Source organism: Podarcis cretensis, assembly GCF_951804945.1.
Source record: "Podarcis cretensis genome assembly, chromosome: 3".
NCBI lineage: Eukaryota > Metazoa > Chordata > Lepidosauria > Squamata > Lacertidae > Podarcis > Podarcis cretensis.
The window spans coordinates 2,838,474-2,857,313 of record NC_137172.1 but is presented as its reverse complement, the minus strand read 5'-3'; the positions used below and the strand labels follow the sequence as shown (position 1 = coordinate 2,857,313).

The following is an 18,840-nucleotide window of genomic DNA, read 5'->3' as shown; positions in this document are numbered from 1 at the left end:
TCCCTAGATCCCTGGGTAATCCTCTCCAAAAAAGTTCTACAGCTATGGGCAAACCGCACCACCCCCAGCAAAACAACACGGAAAAATATGGTAAATTGCTGTGTTGGCCCTTTGGGAAAAATAAGTGGGTTTTGGGTTGCAGTTTGGGCACTCGGTCTCTAAAAGGTTTGCCACCACTGTCCCAGGGTCCTGCTGCAACCCCATGAAGTTGACCCAGGATCCCATCTGTTAGAATATTCCGTTCCACCTTAAGCGACAGGCATGATTGTTGTATGTCACCTGCCTGTTTACACTCCAGCACAGCTTGCTGGGAACTTCTGTTTGTGTACAGCTTTTTCATTTAGCTGCTTGCTTTGGACACGAAGGGGAAAAGACATGTTTTCCTTTTGTCCTGATGTATCTGAATAAGTGAGACGCGGGTAGCGCTGTGGGTTAAACCACAGAACCTAGGGCTTGCCGATCAAAAGGTCGGCGGTTCGAATCCCCGTGACAGGGTGAGCTCCCGTTGCTTGCCCCCTGCTCCTGCCAACCTAGCAGTTCAAAAGCACATCAAAGTGCAAGTAGATAAATAGGTACTGCTCTGGCGGGAAGGTCAACGGCGTTTCTGTGCGCTGCTCTGGTTCGCCAGAAGTGGCTTAGTCATGCTGGCCACATGACCTGGAAGCTGTCTGCGGACAAACACCAGCTCCCTCGGCCAATAAAGCGAGAAGAGCGCCGCAACCCCAGAGTTGGTCACGACTGGACCTAATGGTCAGGGGTCACCTTTACCTTTACCTTCACCTCCAGGGTCAGGAATGTGGGTTGCGGCGTAGGTTAAACCACAGAGCCTAGGACTTGCCGATCAGAAGGTCGGCGGTTTGAATCCCCTCGACGGGGTGAGCTCCCATTGCTCGGTCCCTGCTCCTGCAAACTTGGCAGTTTGAAAGCACGTCAAAGTGCAAGTAGATAAATAGGTACCACTCTGGCGGGAAGGTAAACGGCATTTCCGTGTGCTGCTCTGGTTCGCCAGAAGCGGCTTAGTCATGCCGGCCACATGACCCAGAAGCTGTACGCCGGCTCCCTCGGCCAGTAAAGCGAGATGAGCACCGCAACCCCAGAGTCGGCCACAACTGGACCTAATGGTCAGGGGTCCCTTTACCTTTACAGTGGTACCTTGGGTTACATACGCTTCAGGTTACACACGCTTCAGGTTACACACTCCGCTAACCCAGAAATAGTGCTTCAGGTTAAGAACTTCGCTTCAGGATAAGAACAGAAATCGGGCTCTGGAGATGCAGCGGCACCAGGAGGCCCCATTAGCTAAAGTGGTGCTTCAGGTTAAGAACAGTTTCAGGTTAAGAACGGACCTCTGGAACGAATTAAGTACTTAAGCTGAGGTACCACTGTACATGTTGAATAAACTGCTTGTAAATATGTTCAACACAGCCTCTCCCTGCACAGCTGAGTATGTGTGCTCAGCTTCTGAAGGCTTATGAAGCTAGGGTCGCAGTTTCATGCTGATCCAAGGACTGGAGATTGCCTGGCCCACCGGCTAGTGGGCTGGGGCCAGCTGGGGGCCTCCCTATTGCCCCCGATTCCTCGGCTGCATCCCAACACTGCCCCCCATCCTGCCAGCCTGCAAACAGAAGGCAAGGCCTGCACACCTGATGGTCTGGAACTTGTGCTTGTTCCCGTGGCGGTCGATGAAGCTGATAAGAATCTGGAGGACAAAGAGGCGGATCTCTGCGTCCTCCATCAGAGCTGCAGACAGGAGACGGTCCAGGAAGGAGCTGGGCAGAGCTGTCAGCATGTTGCTGCACTGGAAGCCGGTGGAGACCTGTGGGGTCCACAGAGATCTCCGTTAAACGGCGCCAACCTCATAGAATCACAGAGCCTTCCTGTTAGGTATTATGTCCATGGACATCAAGGAAAACCATAGACCCCTCTTTATATACGCAACCACAGCAGCTAGGACAGGCATAGGCAAACTCCAGCCAATAATAATAATAATAATAATAATAATAATAATAATAATAATTTATTATTTGTACGCTGCCCATCTGGCTGGGTTTCCCCAGCCACTCTGGGCTGCTTCCAACAAAGATTAAAAATAAATTAAAATGCCACACAGTAAAAACTTCCCTAAACAGGGCTGCCTTCAGATGTCTCCTAAAATTCAGATAGTTGTTTATTTCCTTGACATCTGGTGGGAGGGTGTTCCACAGGGCGGGCGCCACCACCAAGAAGGCCCTCTGCCTGGTTCCTTGTAGCTTTGCTTCTCACAGGGAGGGAACCACCAGAAGGCCCTCGGCGCTGGACCGCAGTGTCCGGGCAGAATGATGGGGGTGGAGATAATCCTCCAGGTATACTGGGCCGAGGCCGTTTAGGGCTTGAAAGGGCCTCCAGATGTTTTGGAACTACAATTCCCATCATTCCTAGCTAACAGGACCAGTGGTAGTCTCGAAAATATCTGGAGGGCTGGAGTTTGCCCATGCCTGGGCTAGGATTTTAATAGCAAGGAATTGGAAAGGTGATAACATCCCCACAAAAATGGACTGGCAAGCGAAAATGATAGAATATTCACAAAGCGACAGGGAGAATAAGAGGAAATTCAGTACAGAAAGTTAATAAATATTGGATGATATTTAAAGGATATCTTAAAAATTACAGTGACAGTGTTAATCTCCTGACAGACATGGAATGAATCTTGAAATATAGAGAATGTACATTGTAAAAGTTTACGGATATAAAATGGGAAACCAAGATAATAATAATGAAATGTGTATAGCTTAACAAAGTGTAAAATAGCACAAGGAGAAGAATCGGAAGTTAGTGTCTATGATATCTATGGTGTGTCTATGTTGTGGTGTGTATTGTCTAAGTTATATGTAAATTGATGTATAATAAAGGTGTTTTTGTTTTTTGTTACAAAAACAAAACAAAACTTTTTTTAAAAAAAAGAATCAAGAGTTGGATCACCACAGCTCAGTTGCAACACATGCCATAGGGCAACTCTCCCAGATTCGGGAATTAATGAAAAAATACACCATATTGGTTACCTGAAGGAGGGATTTCAGAAGCATGATCTGCGTCAGCCGATTCCGATTCTCCCTAAAAAGGCAAAAGTTGAGATTAAAGCCCGACGGTGGTGATGTTCGCACTGAGAAGCTAACTCAGAATCACAGAGCGGCACAAACAGAATTTCCTTAGCTGCAGGGTGCAAGGTAACAAAAGAAATACGCGCCATTTTCCTCATTTTCTCTCTTGCAGTGATAGTGCCTACGCCACACAGTCTAGAAAAGCGTGCACACCCCTCTGTAATTTTGCTAACTTTATTCCTTTATTTCTCAGGCGGCATATCTGCTGCGGCAGTTACAGGGAAACTTCCCAGCACTGATGGACAAATTAAGAAACAGCCTTTTCAGTAAATTCTTTAAAACTAAGGCCACAAAGTCTGCAGGTAAACTATGCTGCCGTTTCTAAACCATTAACAACACAAGCAACACAAAGACCAGTCTACTAGATACCACTGCCATTCTTATTGCATAATATACATAATTTAGTACAGCAAAAAAAAAAATGTGTACACTTGTGAATTCTTAAATATATTTGAAATCAAATGAAAACACGTCTGTCAATCTTTGAAAGTCCGTAAAAGTATAATAAGTCTATAGTTGAAACAAAGTAGATGCTATCCTGTGGGCTAAGCAGTAAAACTTTTTAGGCGCTGGAATCTATGTAACATATCCTTATGACCACTGCTCCTTGTGCATTTTTCGAATCTATGGGAAATTAAAAGACGCCTGCTTCTTGGGAGAAAAGCGATGAAAAACCTAGACAGCATCTTAAAAAGCAGAGACATCACCTTGCCAACAAAGGTCCATATAGTTAAAGCTATGGTTTTCCCAGTAGTGATGTGTGGAAGTGAGAGCTGGACCATAAAGAAGGCTGATCGCCGAAGAATTGATGCTTTTGAATTCTGGTGCTGGAGGAGACTCTTGAGAGTCCCATGGACTGCAAGAAGATCCAACCTCTCCATTCTGAAGGAAATCAGCCCTGAGTGCTCACTGGAAGGACAGATCCTGAAGCTGAGGCTCCAAGACTTTGGCCACCTCATGAGAAGAGAAGACTCCCTGGGAAAGACCCTGATGTTGGGAAAGATGGAGGGCACAAGGAGAAGGGGAGGACAGAGGACGAGATGGTGGGACAGTGTTCTCGAAGCTACCAGCATGAGTTTGACCAAACTGCGGGAGGCAGTGGAAGACAGGAGAGCCTGGCGTGCTCTGGTCCAGGGGGTCACGAAGAGTTGGACACGACTAAACGACTAAACAACAACAACATCCTTATGACCACTGCTTCTTGTGCATTTTTCTAATCTATGGGTTGCACTGAAGAAGATTCCAGCGAAACAGTCAGATTATCCGGGATCACTGTCCTACGTTGTTATTCACTCACCACTTCAGCACCATGAACACCTAAAATGTTTTATTATTATGCTTTTACGGACTTTCAAAGATTGACAGACGTGTGTTCATTTGATTTCAAATATATTAGAGAATTTACAAGTGTACACATTTTGTTTTTGCTGTACTAAATTAGGTATATTATGCAATAAGAATTGCAGTGCTATCTAGTATACTGGTCTTTGTGTTGCTTGTTTGTTGTGTTAAGTTTGCAACACAGGGGTTTGTTGTTCTGTGTTTCTAAACAATTGGCTTGATTTTTAAATGCCGGTTATTTTTTTCCAAAACAATTGCAATTAATTTGAGTCTCCAATAATTCTCTTTCCCCACCCTCCGATATGCAGAAACTTGTTTTTTCTCCTGGCTTGCTAAGGCTCCAGCCTCATAAAGAGAGGCTGCTGTTCTTTCCAGCTTTCCATCAAAATATCTGTCGCCTTTAATTCTTTAATTCTTGTTTTCCCAGCTCCCAGGTAGAGATTTAAATACACGTCTCCTATTAGTCCAAGGTAAGAGCTGTTTATTTTTAAACAGAAACCAGAATCGGGACCATTTTGCTAAGTGCTTCCTGGCATCAGACAGAGCTGAGACATCTTGAGGAATGTGGAACTTAAAAGTTAGCATTTTGGTGGACAGAGCAGAGAATCTCTCCAGGTATTTGCAAACACTTAGAGAAATGGGCTTCTAAATTTGTCCCGAAGATAATCTTTTAGTGCCCACAAAATGGCACCCTTTAGGAGCTATGGGCCATAATGGGTTCTGCTCTGTCTCCAATGTCGGAGGCAGCAAACTCCCAAATACCAAGGAATTTTTTTATTTTGTTTTGACTATAGCAGACCAACACGGCTACCTATCTGTATCTCAAATACCAGTTTCTAGAAACGTCAGGAGTCAGAGAATTGTCAAGTTGAGTAATAATAATAATAATGATAATAATAATAATAAATTTTATTTATACCCTGCCCTCCCCGGCCAGAGCCAGGCTCAAGGAGGCTAACAACAGTAAAAATTACAGTAAAAACGTAATGAGGGGGGGAACCCCAATTTAAAATACAGGTTTAAAATGCAGCCTCGGGTGGGGCACAGCGGGGTCATCCAGCCCAACCTGCTCCAACAGAGGATTTACAGGCTGTGGGAAGAGGATTTGGGGTGTGGGGGGGGGGAAGGTAAAGGAGAGAGTAAAACAGTCGGAAGGAAAAGGGGTAAAGGGGGGAGAAGGAGAAAAAGTGTCCTCACCCAGCTTTGCCCGTGTCTAGAGGGTGATGCAGAGAAGGAAGAGGGACTTTGCTCATGATAAAAAGCATGACCTCCGACCTCTGATAGGTGGGCAGGGTGCTGGCAAACGAACCTAAAGAAAGACAGCAGGAAGAGAGCATGCAAGGCGTTCCAGATTCGGGGGAGGGGGGGGAGAGAAGATGGGGGTGAACGGACAGGCAGGCGGGCAGAGAGGGTGCAAAGGCCCGAGGCAAGAAGAGGAGGGGCACGCACTCTCTTTTCAGGCCAGAAGCATTTCAACAAGATGTTACTTTCCTGCTCTCCCACCAGCCATGGGGGGGGGGGGGGAGGATCATAGAATCACAGAACTGTAGACTTGGAAGGGTTCCTCCCAGGACAGGCTCCCCCAAACTTGGCCCTCCAGCTGTTTTGGGACTACAACTCCCATCATCCCTAGCTAGCAGAACCAGTGGTCAGGGATGATGGGAATTGTAGTCCCAAAACAGCTGGAGGGCCAAGTTTGGGGATGCTTGCCCCAGGGTCATCTATAGTCCAACCCTCTGCGACGCAGGAACAGCGACGGTCCCGGTCCAAACTTGCGCCACTAACTTTGCCATGAAAAATAGCTCGCATATGGGGCAGTTTAACCCGAAGGCATAATAATAATAATAATAATAATAATAATAATAATAATAATTTATTATTTGTACCCTGCCCATCTGGTTGGGTTTCCCCAGCCACTCTGGGCGGCTTCCAACAAAGATTAAAAATACATTGAAATATCACACTTTAAAAACTTCCCTAAACAAGGGCTGCCTTCAGTTGTCTTCTAAATGTCAGGTAGTTGTTTATCTCTTTGACATCTGGTGGGAGGGCGTTCCACAGGGCGGGCACCACCACCAAGAAGGCCCTCTGCCTGGTTCCCTGTAACTTGGCTTCTTGCAGTGAGGGAACTGCCAGAAGGCACTCGGAGCTGGACCTCAGTGTCCGGGCGAACGATGGGGTGGAGACGCTCCTTCAGGTCTACTGGGCCTTTGAGGCTGTTTAGGGCTTTCAAGGTCAGCACCAACACTTTGAATTGTGCTCGGAAACGTACTGGAAGCCAATGTAGGTCTTTCAGGACCGGTGTTATGTGGTCTCGGCGGCCGCTCCCAGTTACCAGTCTAGCTGCCGCATTTAGTTGTAGTTTCCAGGTCACCTTCAAAGGTAGCCCCACATAGAGTGCATTGCAGTAGTCAAAGCGAGAGATAACCAGAGCATGTACCACTCTGGCCAGACAGTCCGCGGACAGGGAGGGTCTCATCCTGTGTACCAGATGGAGCTGGTAGACAGCTGCCCTGGATACAGAATTGACCTGCTTCTCCATGGACAGCTGTGAGTCCAAAATGACTCCCAGGCTGCGCACCTGGTCCTTCAGGGGCACAGTTACCCCATTCAGGACCAGGGAGTCCTCTACTCTCGCCCGCCCCCGTCCCCCAAAAACAGTACTTCTGTCTTGTCAGGATTCAAAATCAGAATGGGAATTTTTGAAGCAAAGGAAGCTGTTTGTAGGAGCACCCAAAACAAACTTCCGTATGCCGAACGGACAACAACCCTGCGTCACCCCAAGAACCAGCCCAGATTTCAACCATGTCTGAAGTAATGGGTGCTGGTCTGGAGACAAACAAAGGCATCTGCTTAGAATGTTTTTAGGGGCTAACCAGGCTGGGATAGCAGTCTTGTGGGTTTTTGAATGTGTGATGTAGATTTTTTCAATTTCGTTGTTCTGTATGGGACAGTGACAATAAAGATTATCGTATCATATTGTCTCCCATAGGGACGCAGGTGGCGCTGTGGGTTAAAGCCTCAGCGCCTAGGACTTGCCGATTGAAAGGTCGGCGGTTCGAATCCCTGCGGCGGGGTGCGCTCCCGCTGCTCGGTCCCAGCGCCTGCCAACCTAGCAGTTCGAAAGCACCTCTGGGTGCAAGTAGATAAATAGGGACCGCTTACCAGCGGGAAGGTAAACGGCGTTTCCGTGTGCGGCTCTGGCTCGCCAGAGCAGCGATGTCACGCTGGCCACGTGACCCGGAAGTGTCTCCGGACAGCGCTGGCCCCTGGCCTCTTGAGTGAGATGGGCGCACAACCCCAGAGTCTGTCAAGACTGGCCCGTATGGGGAGGGGTACCTTTACCTTTTACCTTTTATTGTCTCCCATCTGCTTTGACTCTGGCGATTCCCAAGCTTATCCTGACCTCTGCTGGTAGCATGAAGGCAAACTCTGTGAAGGCACCTGTTTCCCTTCCTTCCTATCTGCCTCCAGCACTAGAAACTCCCGTCCCATGTGCTCCCTTTATGGAGATACGGAAGGGTTAAGAACATGAGAAGAGTCTGGTGGATCAGGCCCATCTGGTCCAGCATCCTGTTCCCACAGTGGCCCACCCATTATTGACAGTAAGAGCTGTTCGACAGTGGAATTTGCTGCCCAGGAGTGTGGTGGAGTCTCCTTCTTTGGAGGTCTTTAAGCAGAGGCTTGACAACCATATGTCAGGAGTGCTCTGGTGGTGTTTCCTGCTTGCCAGGGGGTTGGACTCGATGGCCCTTGTGGTCCCTTCCAACTCTAGGATTCTATGATTATGGGAAATCCACAGGCAGGATTTGAGCACATGAGCAATCTCCCTTCCTGGAATTTCCAGGAACTGGGTTTCAGAAGAATTTCTGCCTTTTGATGGCCCTCTTCTTCATGAATTTGTTCCATACTCTTTTAAAGCCATCTGGGTTGGTGGCCATCAGAGTTTCCATGAGACTAGGCCCCTTCAGGATTTGACCTCCTTCCACAGGGCCTGTAAGACAGAGCTATTCCGCCTGGCCTTTAATTATCATTCAGCCTGATATTTTATTTCCCTTTTCTTCCCTCCCTTTCCCCTTTTTATGAAGATCACCCACTCTGAGACCCCACAGCTAATTCTCCCCTGGCCTCCTCACTGGCCCAAGTAGGACCAATTCAGCCAGCTAGTCCCCGGGATTATCTAATGCTTAAAGGTAAAGGGACCATTAGGTCCAGTCGTGGCCGACTCTGGGGTTGCGGTGCTCATCTCGCTTTACTGGCAGAGGGAGCTGGCATACAGCTTCCGGGTCATGTGGCCAGCATGACGAAGCCACTTCTAGCGAACAAGAGCAGCGCACGGAAACGCCGTTTACCTTCCTGCCAGAGCGGTACCTATTCATCTACTTGCACTTTGACGTGGATTGGAATTGTTCTGTCTCCAGAAAGATACGAATTTGAAGCTGATTCACCCTCGTGCCTCTGGGGATAGATTAATGATTCCTCTCTCGATAACTCAGAGGAGCAAACTAGCTAATTTTTCTGTAAGCGATTCCTAAAAGGAAACCCATCCAGATTTCCAAGCAGGCAGCTTAACAAACCGTTTAATACTGATTTTCACTTTACAGTAGAGGCACAAGTCTCCCCTCTGATTCTTCATCCTTTGTCCTGCTGTTCAGATGAGTTTTACTCAAGTCCTTACAGCCTTGATGATGCATTGACTGTTTCATTTGCCTTGCCTGTGTTCTTAGTTGTTGTTATATTTTTAAAATATATTGCTCTTGATCTTATTGCTAGCCCCCTCCCTCTGTCCCCAGGTGGCTCATAAGCACAGATGGCAGAGAAATCAACAGAATAATAGTATTGTAGATTCAGAAGGGATCCCCAGTGGTCATCTACTCCAACTCTCTGCAATGAAAATGCTTAGCTAACGAATCCCTGACTTTATATTAAGAAATTTTATTTAAAAGAAAGTGTATAAGAGGGATGTTATCATGGACTGAATGTCTTAAATAACCTTTTTCTATGTAACCAGTAGATGGAAAATCAGAAGTCCTAATTTTTCTTTATTTCTTCTTTTTCCATTCTCCCTTTTGTTTCTTTTTCCTGTTCTTCTCTCTCTTCCTGCTTTTTTTCTCTTCCTTTTCTCTTTCCCCTTTTCTCTTTTGTCGCTGTTTACATCTGTTTCTTTTAAATTTATATCAAGTTTTCTACATCTTACTGTATTTGGAAAAACCTTAACAAAAAAATTAAACAACAAAAAAGAAAGAATCCCTGACTGTTGGCCCTCTGACCTCTGTTTAGAAACCTCCCATGAAAGAGTCTGTCCCGCGGACAAACAGCTCTCGTCGTCAGAATGTTCTTTCTAATGTTCATTCTTCCTAATCTGGTTCTCCTTGCATAGAAATGCAATAGATCTACATCATGAGTAGGCAAACTAAGGCCCGGGGGCCGGATCCGGCCCAATCGCCTTCTAAATCCAGCCTGTGGACGGTCTGGGAATCAGCATGTTTTTACATGAGTAGAATGTTTGCTTTTATTTAAAATGCATCTCTGGCTTATTTGTGGGGCATAGGAATTCGTTCATTATTTTTTCCAAAATATAGTCCGCCCCCCCCCCCCCATGGTCTGAGGGACACTGGACCGGCCCCCTGCTGAAAAAGTTTGCTGACCCCTGCTTTAGGCCAGGGGTAGGCAAACTAAGGCCCGGGGGCCAGATCCGGCCCAATCACCTTCTAAATCAGGCCCGCGGACGGTCCAGGAATCAGCATGTTCTTACATGAGTAGAATGTGTGCTTTTATTTAAAATGCATCTCTGGGTTATTTGTGGGGCATAGGAAGTCGTTCATTATTTTTTCCAAAATATAGTCCGCTCCCCCCATAGCTGTCAACGTTTCCCTTTTTTAAAGGGAAATTCCCTTATTCCGAATAGGATTCCTCACAAGGAAAGGGGGAGAGTTGACAGCTATGCCCCCCCACAAGGTCTGAGGGACAATGGACTGGCCCCCTGCTGAAAAATCTTTGCTGACCCCTGATCTATCCGATTCAAACTCGATTGAAACAAGACGCAGACATGGGCCTTTCACATTGCACTTTCCTGAAAGCGCTGATGAAGTTCCCCGATCAAAAATATGCACAAAAATAGGGGGAAATGCACACACAGGAACCTGAGCCAGACCATTGGTCTGAATGGACCATTGGTCCATTCACAGCAGGGTTGACTACACTGGCTGGCAGCCACTCTCTAGGAATTCGGACAGAGGAATCATAGAAGCATAGAATCATAGAGTTGGAAGAGACCACCAGGGCCATCGAGTCCAACCCCCTGCCAAGCACGAAACACCATCAGAGCACTCCTGACATATGGTTGTCAAGCCTCTGCTTAAAGACCTCCAAAGAAGGAGACTCCACCACACTCCTTGGCAGCAAATTCCACTGTCAAACAGCTCTTACTGTCAGGAAGTTCTTCCTAATGTTTAGGTGGAATCTTCTTTCTTGTAGTTTGGATCCATTGTTCCGTGTCCGCTTCTCTGGAGCAGCAGAAAACAACCTTTCTCCCTCCTCTATGTGACATCCTTTTCTATATTTGAACATGGCTATCATATCACCCCTTAATCTCCTCTTCTCCAGGCTAAACATGCCCAGCTCCCTTAGCCGTTCCTCATAAGGCATCGTTTCCAGGCCTTTGACCATTTTGGTTGCCCTCCTCTGGACACGTTCCAGTTTGTCAGTGTCCTTCTTGAACTGTGGTGCCCAGAACTGGACACAGTACTCCAGGTGAGGTCTGACCAGAGCAGAATACAGTGGCACTATTACTTCCCTTGATCTAGATGCTATACTCCTATTGATGCAGCCCAGAATACCTGGCGATGCTGGGAATTGAACCTGGAGTCTCTTGCATGCAAAGGACCCTGAGCTGTGACCTTTCTGGCTCAAAGGGAGGAGGAGAAAAAGCCTTGGCCTACCTGTGGTCTTGATGACGGCCTCCTGGAACATCCTTTCTTCGTGCTCCTTGATGATCTTGGTGCCCCCGGCGATGGCGCAATCGTAGCTGCCTGTCAGGGCGTAATCGATGCTCAGGCGTAGCTGCCTCAGGAGGGTGTTGAAGACCTCCAGCACGGTTGGCCCTGGAAGAAGCGCACAGAGCATTGGAGTCCCGCAGAGCAGGGGGGTCAGGCTAGAGGACCTCCAGGGGTCCCTTGTAGGAGTGCAAATATCCAGAGTGTGGGGGTCAGGTGGGGTTGCTATGAGGAATTATGAAAATACGGAGCAAGCCATTGTGTCAGCAATGAAAGCATCACGTAGACTGGGTTTGATTCATTGACAATAATTTCTGATCAAATCCCACAAGCCTCTCCGCCTCTGCCATTTGCTTTCTCTACACCTGACTTATATGCAGAATTCATCATGCGAAAGGCTGGGCTGGATGAATCCCAAGCCGGAATTAAGATTGCCGGACGGAATATCAACAAGCTCAGATATGCAGATGACACAACCTTGATGGCAGAAAGTGAGGAGGAATTAAAGAACCTTTTAATGAGGACGAAAGAGGAGAGGGCAAAATATGGTCTGAAGCTCAACATCAAAAAAACGAAGATCATGGCCACTGGTCCCATCACCTCCTGGCAAATAGAAGGGGAAGAAATGGAAGCAGTGAGAGGTTTTACTTTCTTAGGCTCCATGATCACTGCACATGGTGACAGCAGTCACGAAATTAAAGGACGCCTGCTTCTTGGGAGAAAAGCAATTACTAACCTAGACAGCATCTTAAAAAGCAGAGACATCACCTTGCCAAAAAAGGTCCGTATAGTTAAAGCTCTGGTTTTCCCAGTAGTGATGTATGGAAGTGAGAGCTGGACCATAAAGAAGGCTGATCACCGAAGAATGGATGCTTTTGAATTCTGGTGCTGGAGGAGACTCTTGAGAGTCCCATGGGCTGCAAGAAGAGCAAACCTCTCCATTCTGAAGGAAATCAGCCCTGAGTGCTCACTGGAAGGACAGATTCTGAAGCTGAGGCTCCAAGACTTTGGCCACCTCATGAGAAGAGAAGACTCCCTGGAAAAGACCCTGATGTTGGGAAAGACGGAGGGCACAAGGAGAAGGGGACGGCAGAGGACGAGATGGTGGAACAGTGTTCTCAAAGCTACCAGCATGAGTTTGACCCAACACTGGGAGGCAGTGGAAGACAGGAGTGCCTGGCGTGCTCTGGTCCATGGGGTCATGAAGAGTCGGACACAACTAAACCACAACAACAACAAAAGTGTAACTTTGTCCCCACGTGGGTTGTTTTTTTTAAATGCTCAGAGGAAATCTGATTGGTTCTTACGAACTCTGTGTAAAAAGTTCTTTTGTGAATAAAACGACCTGGGCCGGAGGGTGGACAAGAATTATTATACGCGCTCCTCCCAGAGTCTTGCTGTTCAAGGCTCTGTGTGTATGTTATTAATCAGAGTCTAATCCTTCCTTTGCTTTGGGAACGCCACAGTCCCTTCCAATTCTACAGGTCTGTGACAGGCTCGCTCAGCTGCTCTGATCTGTGGATCTAGCGCTGCAACACGTGCTGCGTAACACCAGTTCCGCATCTTTAAGAACTCCATCTTTTAGAATGGTTTGCCCTTTGGAACTGCCTGCCTCTGGATATCAAGGCGGCGCTTTCGCTGCTCCTTTTGGCACCTCCTAAAGAGCATTTTTGTTCAGACAACCCCATCCAGATGTTTAGAAGGTTGTGGCATTTTAAACTCTCTCTCTCTCTCTCGTTACAGAACTGTAGACACATAAATCATAAAGCCTGATACAACTGACAAAAAATGGATCAAACAGCCCTCAACGGTCCCTTTGCAGCCAAAAAGACAATCCCAAAATGCTTAAGGGACTAGTTTGGACCTGAGACAGCAGTTCCTTACTTTTATTTTAATTTTTTAAATACATTTTTTAATGATTTTTTAACGTATCAGTTCCAACAGTCATCTTCAACATATCTTCTCATATTATACAATGTTTTAGACTTCCATCAACACCTCTCATGATTTTCCGTTCTTTATCACTTATTCTGCATTTCTTAATTTCCATATTGCATGTAATTGTCCTCAACTAATCATTCTTTTCATAATCTTTCTTGTAATATTTCAAATAACCCACCTTACAAAACATCTTGCAGTCCTGCTAGCGTAATCTGTTCATCACAATTACTTTTCAAATAGTTCATATATTTACTCCACTCCTCTAAGAATCTCTGATCCCGCAGGTTTCGAATCCTTCCTGTTAATTTATCTAATTCTGCATAGTCCATCAACTTCATCCTCCATTCTAGCAGTTCCTTACTTTTAGCCCAGTTTCTGAACTTATGAGGGAGCGTGGTGTAGTGGTTAGAGCGTCAGAGTTCATATGCCCCTACACACCCACGAACCTCACTGGGGGGTGACCTTGAGCAAGTCACCGAGCTTTCAGGATAACCTACCTCGCAGGGGTATTGTGGGGGTTCAGTGAGGAGGGGTGGGGAGAACCAAACCCACCACCTTGGAAAAATAGCTGGGATGGATAGGCAATAAATGAATTAAAAATAACTATAAATACCTCTCCAGGCTAACTTCCCCATCAATATTTCCCATTGATTTGTCTGGGATTGATCTCTGACTCATAAGTGCCTTGCCAGTGATAATATCATAAGAACAGGGGCTTTAAACTGCAGCAGTGAGTTCCACAGTTTAAACACGCAAAGAATGGCTTTCTTTGGCCTGTCCCGATTCTTCCGACACTGCTATACTTTGGAGTAGGCGGGTGGCTAGAGATTTATCTGCCGGGAGTGGGCAATGCTCTGTACTCGGACAGCACCATCTCGGGGATTGCACCCTGGCTCCTTACCGACCGATCCGGAGGCTGCGATGACGGCTGCCTCCGACAGGACCTCCACGATCCCGGCCCGGACGGTGGCCGCGCTCCTGCTATTGGCATCCAAGTGGCTTAGAAGCTGCTGGATCACGAGGTGAGAGTGCTGGGGCTGGAAGAGCGAACAGACAGAGAGGATGAGGGGAGAAAAGAAAGTAAGATTGTGACGATGTGGAAATGGTGTCAGATTTCGAAAATTCTACCATCACATGTCCACTTATTTTCTCGATGCTCTGTCGAGCACAGACTTCTCTCCCTCCCTTCAACAGGCTTTCATATTAATCTTTCATTTTTCGCAGATTCTTAATAACACCCTATTCACATCATAGGATTTATTTTAATCCTGCTACAGTCTCTAAACTTCTACAGTTGTTACTTATATACTCCACAAATTTACTCCACTCTCTTCTGAACTTTGTTTCCTCTTGGTTACGGATCCTGGGGGTCAGTTTTGCTAATTCCACATATTCAACCATTTTTACCTGCCACTCCTCTAACGTTGGCAATTCCTGAGTTTTCCATTTTTGGGCTACTAAGATTCTGGCAGCAGTCATAGCATACATGAATAATCTCTGGTCTGCATTCCTTATTTCATCTCCTATCAATCCCAGCAAAAAGGCTTCCAGATTTTTTGGGAAAGTGTATTTGAACAATTTTTTTCAGTTCATTGTACATCATATTCCAATTTTTTTTTTCATTTTCTCACATGTCCAGCACATGTGATAAAAATCTCCATCTTTCACTTTACATTTCCAGCATGCCTTACTGCTCATGCTATACATTTTTGCTAGTTTGACAGGTGTTAAATACCATTGTCCTAATGGTTTCAATATTAATTGCATTTGACCTTCTAGGCAGAATGCATTGATGAATGATTCCTGTATGCTTGCATTTTGTAACACTTATGCTTCCCTGATGTGAACAAGTAATCTTATCTGGCATCAATGGCCAGCCAGGATGTTTGCCTATGTCTGTTTTGAGTTAAGGCTAGAGTTCAAATCCAGCATCTTCTTGAGATGTTCCGGGGACAGGAGAGTAAGATATGGAGCCGGCTGAAGTTAAATCCTTCGAAGACAGAGGTCCTCTGGCTGGGACGGGACGACATGGGACTGAGGGGGCAACTCCCATCTCTTGCGGGGGTGCAATTAGTGCCAGCACCGTCCGTTAAGAGTTTGGGTGTAATCTTCGATACCTCCCTCTCCATGGAGGCGCAGATTGCAGCTACAACAAAGGCGGCATTTTTTCATCTCCACCAAGCTAAGCAGTTGGCTCCTTACCTCTCTCGCCCTGACCTAGCCACTGTGATCCACGCGACGGTCACCTCCAGACTGGATTATTGTAACTCGCTCTACGTGGGGCTGCCCTTGAGACTGACCCAGAAACTCCAGCGGGTGCAGAATGCCGCAGCGAGACTCCTTACGGGGTCCTCGCTTAGAGATCACATTCATCCGGTGCTATACCAGCTGCACTGGCTCCCGGTGGAGTACAGGATCAGGTTTAAGGTGCTGGTTTTAACCTTCAAAGCCCTATACGGCCTAGGGCCCTCGTACCTACGGGACCGCCTCTCCTGGTATGCCCCACAGAGGAACTTACGATCTTCAAATAAAAACACCTTGAGGGACCCAGGCCTCAGAGAGGTTAGGCTGGCCTCAACTAGAGCCAGGGCTTTTTCGGCTGCGGCTCCAACCTGGTGGAACGCTCTGTCACAAGAGACAAGGGCCCTGCAGGACTTGACATCTTTCCGCAGGGCCTGCAAGACAGAGCTGTTCCACCTGGCATTTGGTCAGGGCGCAGCCTGACCCCCTCCTCTGGCAATCTTTACAAAGCTTTAGTTTATGGTTGCCATCAATTTTGATTTTAATTCATTTTTATAATGTTTTATAATGTCACACTGTTTTAATGTTGTTAGCCGCCCTGAGCCCGGCTTCGGCTGGGGAGGGCGGGATATAAATAAAATTTATTATTATTATTATTATTATTATTATTATTATTATTAACCGTCCCTGCGGAAGGCCTGGTTGCCAGTGTAACTGGGGTTAGAGTGCAATAGCTGAGACCAAATGGTTTGGTAAATGAGGGCAAGTTGATACAGTGGTGCCTCGCAAGACGAAAAGAATCCGTTCGGCGATTCTCTTCATCTAGCGTTTTTTTTGTCTTGCGAAGCAAGCCCATTGATGGCTTAGCGGATTAGCGCTATTAGCGGTTTAGTGGCTTTTAGCGATCAGCTGTTAAGCGGCTTATCAGCGGATCAGCTGATAAGCGGCTTAGCGGCTTAGGAAAAGGGGGGGGGAAAGGGGGAAAAACCCGCAGGAACTCGCAAGACATTTTCGTCTTGCGAAGCAAGCCCATAGGGAAATTCGTTTTGCGAAGCGCCTCCAAAACGGAAAACCCTTTCGTCTAGCGGGTTTTCCGTCTTGCGAGGCGTTCGTCTTGCGGGGAACCACTCTATTAGTGTGGCAGAGCCTAGGACTTGCATGGCGAGTTCCCACCCCCACCCGGGAGAAATAAAGACACTTGACACCAAGTATTATGGTTAAATGGGCAAATTAGGCCACAACTTTATTGATTTCAGGAATGAGAGGTATTGGCTTAGGCAATGGTCGTATCGACTAGCCGGCTCCAGCCCGATTGCATGGGTTAACACCATAAGGGGGAGTCCTGTTGAGGCACGTCAACTAGGAACTCCCCCCGGGTCACCGCTCAAGGGCATGCCTTAGGCCCACACCTCCATAGGCTTCAGAAGGGCCACGCCCCCCCCTGCCCCGGAATCCTTTATCAGACTACCCTTAGCTTTTTGGGGGGAGGTGATGGCGTTTCCTCCCCCCCCACATCCTCTTAACCCCTTCTTACCAATGCCTAACCGCCACTTGAGCAACCGCTCGCCGCCAATACCCTCATGCCTGCAACCAATCTCTGATCCCCATTGCAATGTCAGTCAGCCATATGTCATTTCCTGCATCCAAAAGATGCACGCCATCAAACCGGTAGAGGGCCTCGTTGTTGAAACATATGCCTGGGTGGTCAATGCCCCTTTTTTTTAAAAGGTGAAAAAGAGGGCGAGCCCCGGCCGCGCCGGCCCTAAATAGGGCAGGCCACGCCCCCCAGCCACTCGATTGGCTGGCTGGGTTGACAACGCGGCCGGGATTCCCTCAATCTCACGGGGGCTACAACCAGCCCCCACGCACAAGGGGTGGGCATGAAGCCTGCAACCCCACCTCCTCCACAGGCTCGGAAGTGGCTTTGCCAATCAGAAGGTTGGTGGTTCAAATCCCCGCGATGGGGTGAGCTCTCATTATTTGGTCCCAGCTTCTGCCAACCTAGCAGTTCAAAAGCACGTCAAAGTGCAAGTAGATAAAGAGGCACGGCTCTGGCGGGAAGGTAAACGGTGTTTATGTGCGCTGCTCTGGTTCGCCAGAAGTGGCTTAGTCATGCTGGCCACATGACCCGGAAGCTGTCTGCGGACAAACACCAGCTCCCTCGGCCAATAAAGTGAGAAGAGCGCCGCAACCCCAGAGTCGGTCACGACTGGACCTAATGGTCAGGGGTCCCTTTACCTTTACCTATGTATGTTTACAGGGGGCAGGCAGGTGTGGGGGACTCCCTGGTCCTGAATGGGGCAACTGCGCCCCTGAAAGCCAACAGAGCATTTCTAGCTAAAAAGCTGGTCCAACGACGGATGGCGTCAAAGAGAGAGTGTGCTGTGTGTCCTGTCCTTTTTCATTACCTGGACAGGTAAGGTCACACCCACATTCAGTCACATGCAAAGGAAGGATGTTCCAGCCAGGAGGAAACAGGAAGTTTTCAATTGGCTGGGCCAAACATTCCCCTGCATGTCCACTCTAGGAAAACAAGGAATGTTGGACTTGACTGCTTCTTATGTATCACATCCCACAACTGCCTTCTGCAGTTCCACAGCTGAACCGTGCACTGAAGAAGCAGCCGTTTCTTTTGTCTGTCGCAAATTTCCGGCTGCATCGCACGCTTGTGAGTTCTAGCGTTGCGAAAGAGGGAGGCAAATTTTCTCTACCCTCTTTCTGCATGCCAGGCATCCTTTTACAAACGTCTGCCAGGAAGCAGGTGGAATCGCAGGACCTTGCAGGGTTGAAATGATGTATGTTTGTATGGGCAGAGGAGCTCTGCCCCTCGGCAAAGCGAAACCCAAACCCGCTCTCCTTTCAGCGTGGGAAGGAGAAACCCTCTCCCCATGGTGACTCTCACCTGGATCGAGTACATGATGATCTTAAAGCAGTGGATGGCGAACGTCTTTGGCTCCCACAGTGTGTGGTTGTCCAGGTGGCTTTTGGGAAAGAAGGGAAAGGACACCGTTTAGCAGAGGCACCCAACAAACATCTGGATTTCCTGCTCTCTTGCACACCTGCCAGAGCATCTGGAGGACAGTCCTTGGTCCCAGAGTGTCAGGTGAGAGGCCATGGCAGGTGGTTGCAGGAAGGCAGGTAACGCACACAGCCAGCTCTTGGAGTAGAAAACAAATCGGCTTCTC

At 47.6% G+C, this 18,840-nt stretch overlaps 1 protein-coding gene across 6 annotated transcripts in view; it reads right to left on the bottom strand.

The window, feature by feature from the left end:
* EFR3B (EFR3 homolog B) overlaps positions 1 to 18,840 on the bottom strand; it is a 148,076-nt gene that overhangs the window by 12,764 nt on the left and 116,472 nt on the right. For all 6 annotated transcript variants that reach the window (XM_079968591.1, XM_079968593.1, XM_079968589.1 and 3 more), the window contains exons 8-13: positions 18,558 to 18,636; positions 14,316 to 14,451; positions 11,420 to 11,581; positions 5,676 to 5,787; positions 3,039 to 3,090; positions 1,644 to 1,816 (exon numbers count right to left, since the gene is read on the bottom strand). In XM_079968591.1, coding sequence (XP_079824717.1) covers positions 1,644 to 1,816; positions 3,039 to 3,090; positions 5,676 to 5,787; positions 11,420 to 11,581; positions 14,316 to 14,451; positions 18,558 to 18,636 — 714 coding nt within the window. The remainder of the gene's footprint in view (positions 1 to 1,643; positions 1,817 to 3,038; positions 3,091 to 5,675; positions 5,788 to 11,419; positions 11,582 to 14,315; positions 14,452 to 18,557; positions 18,637 to 18,840) is intronic.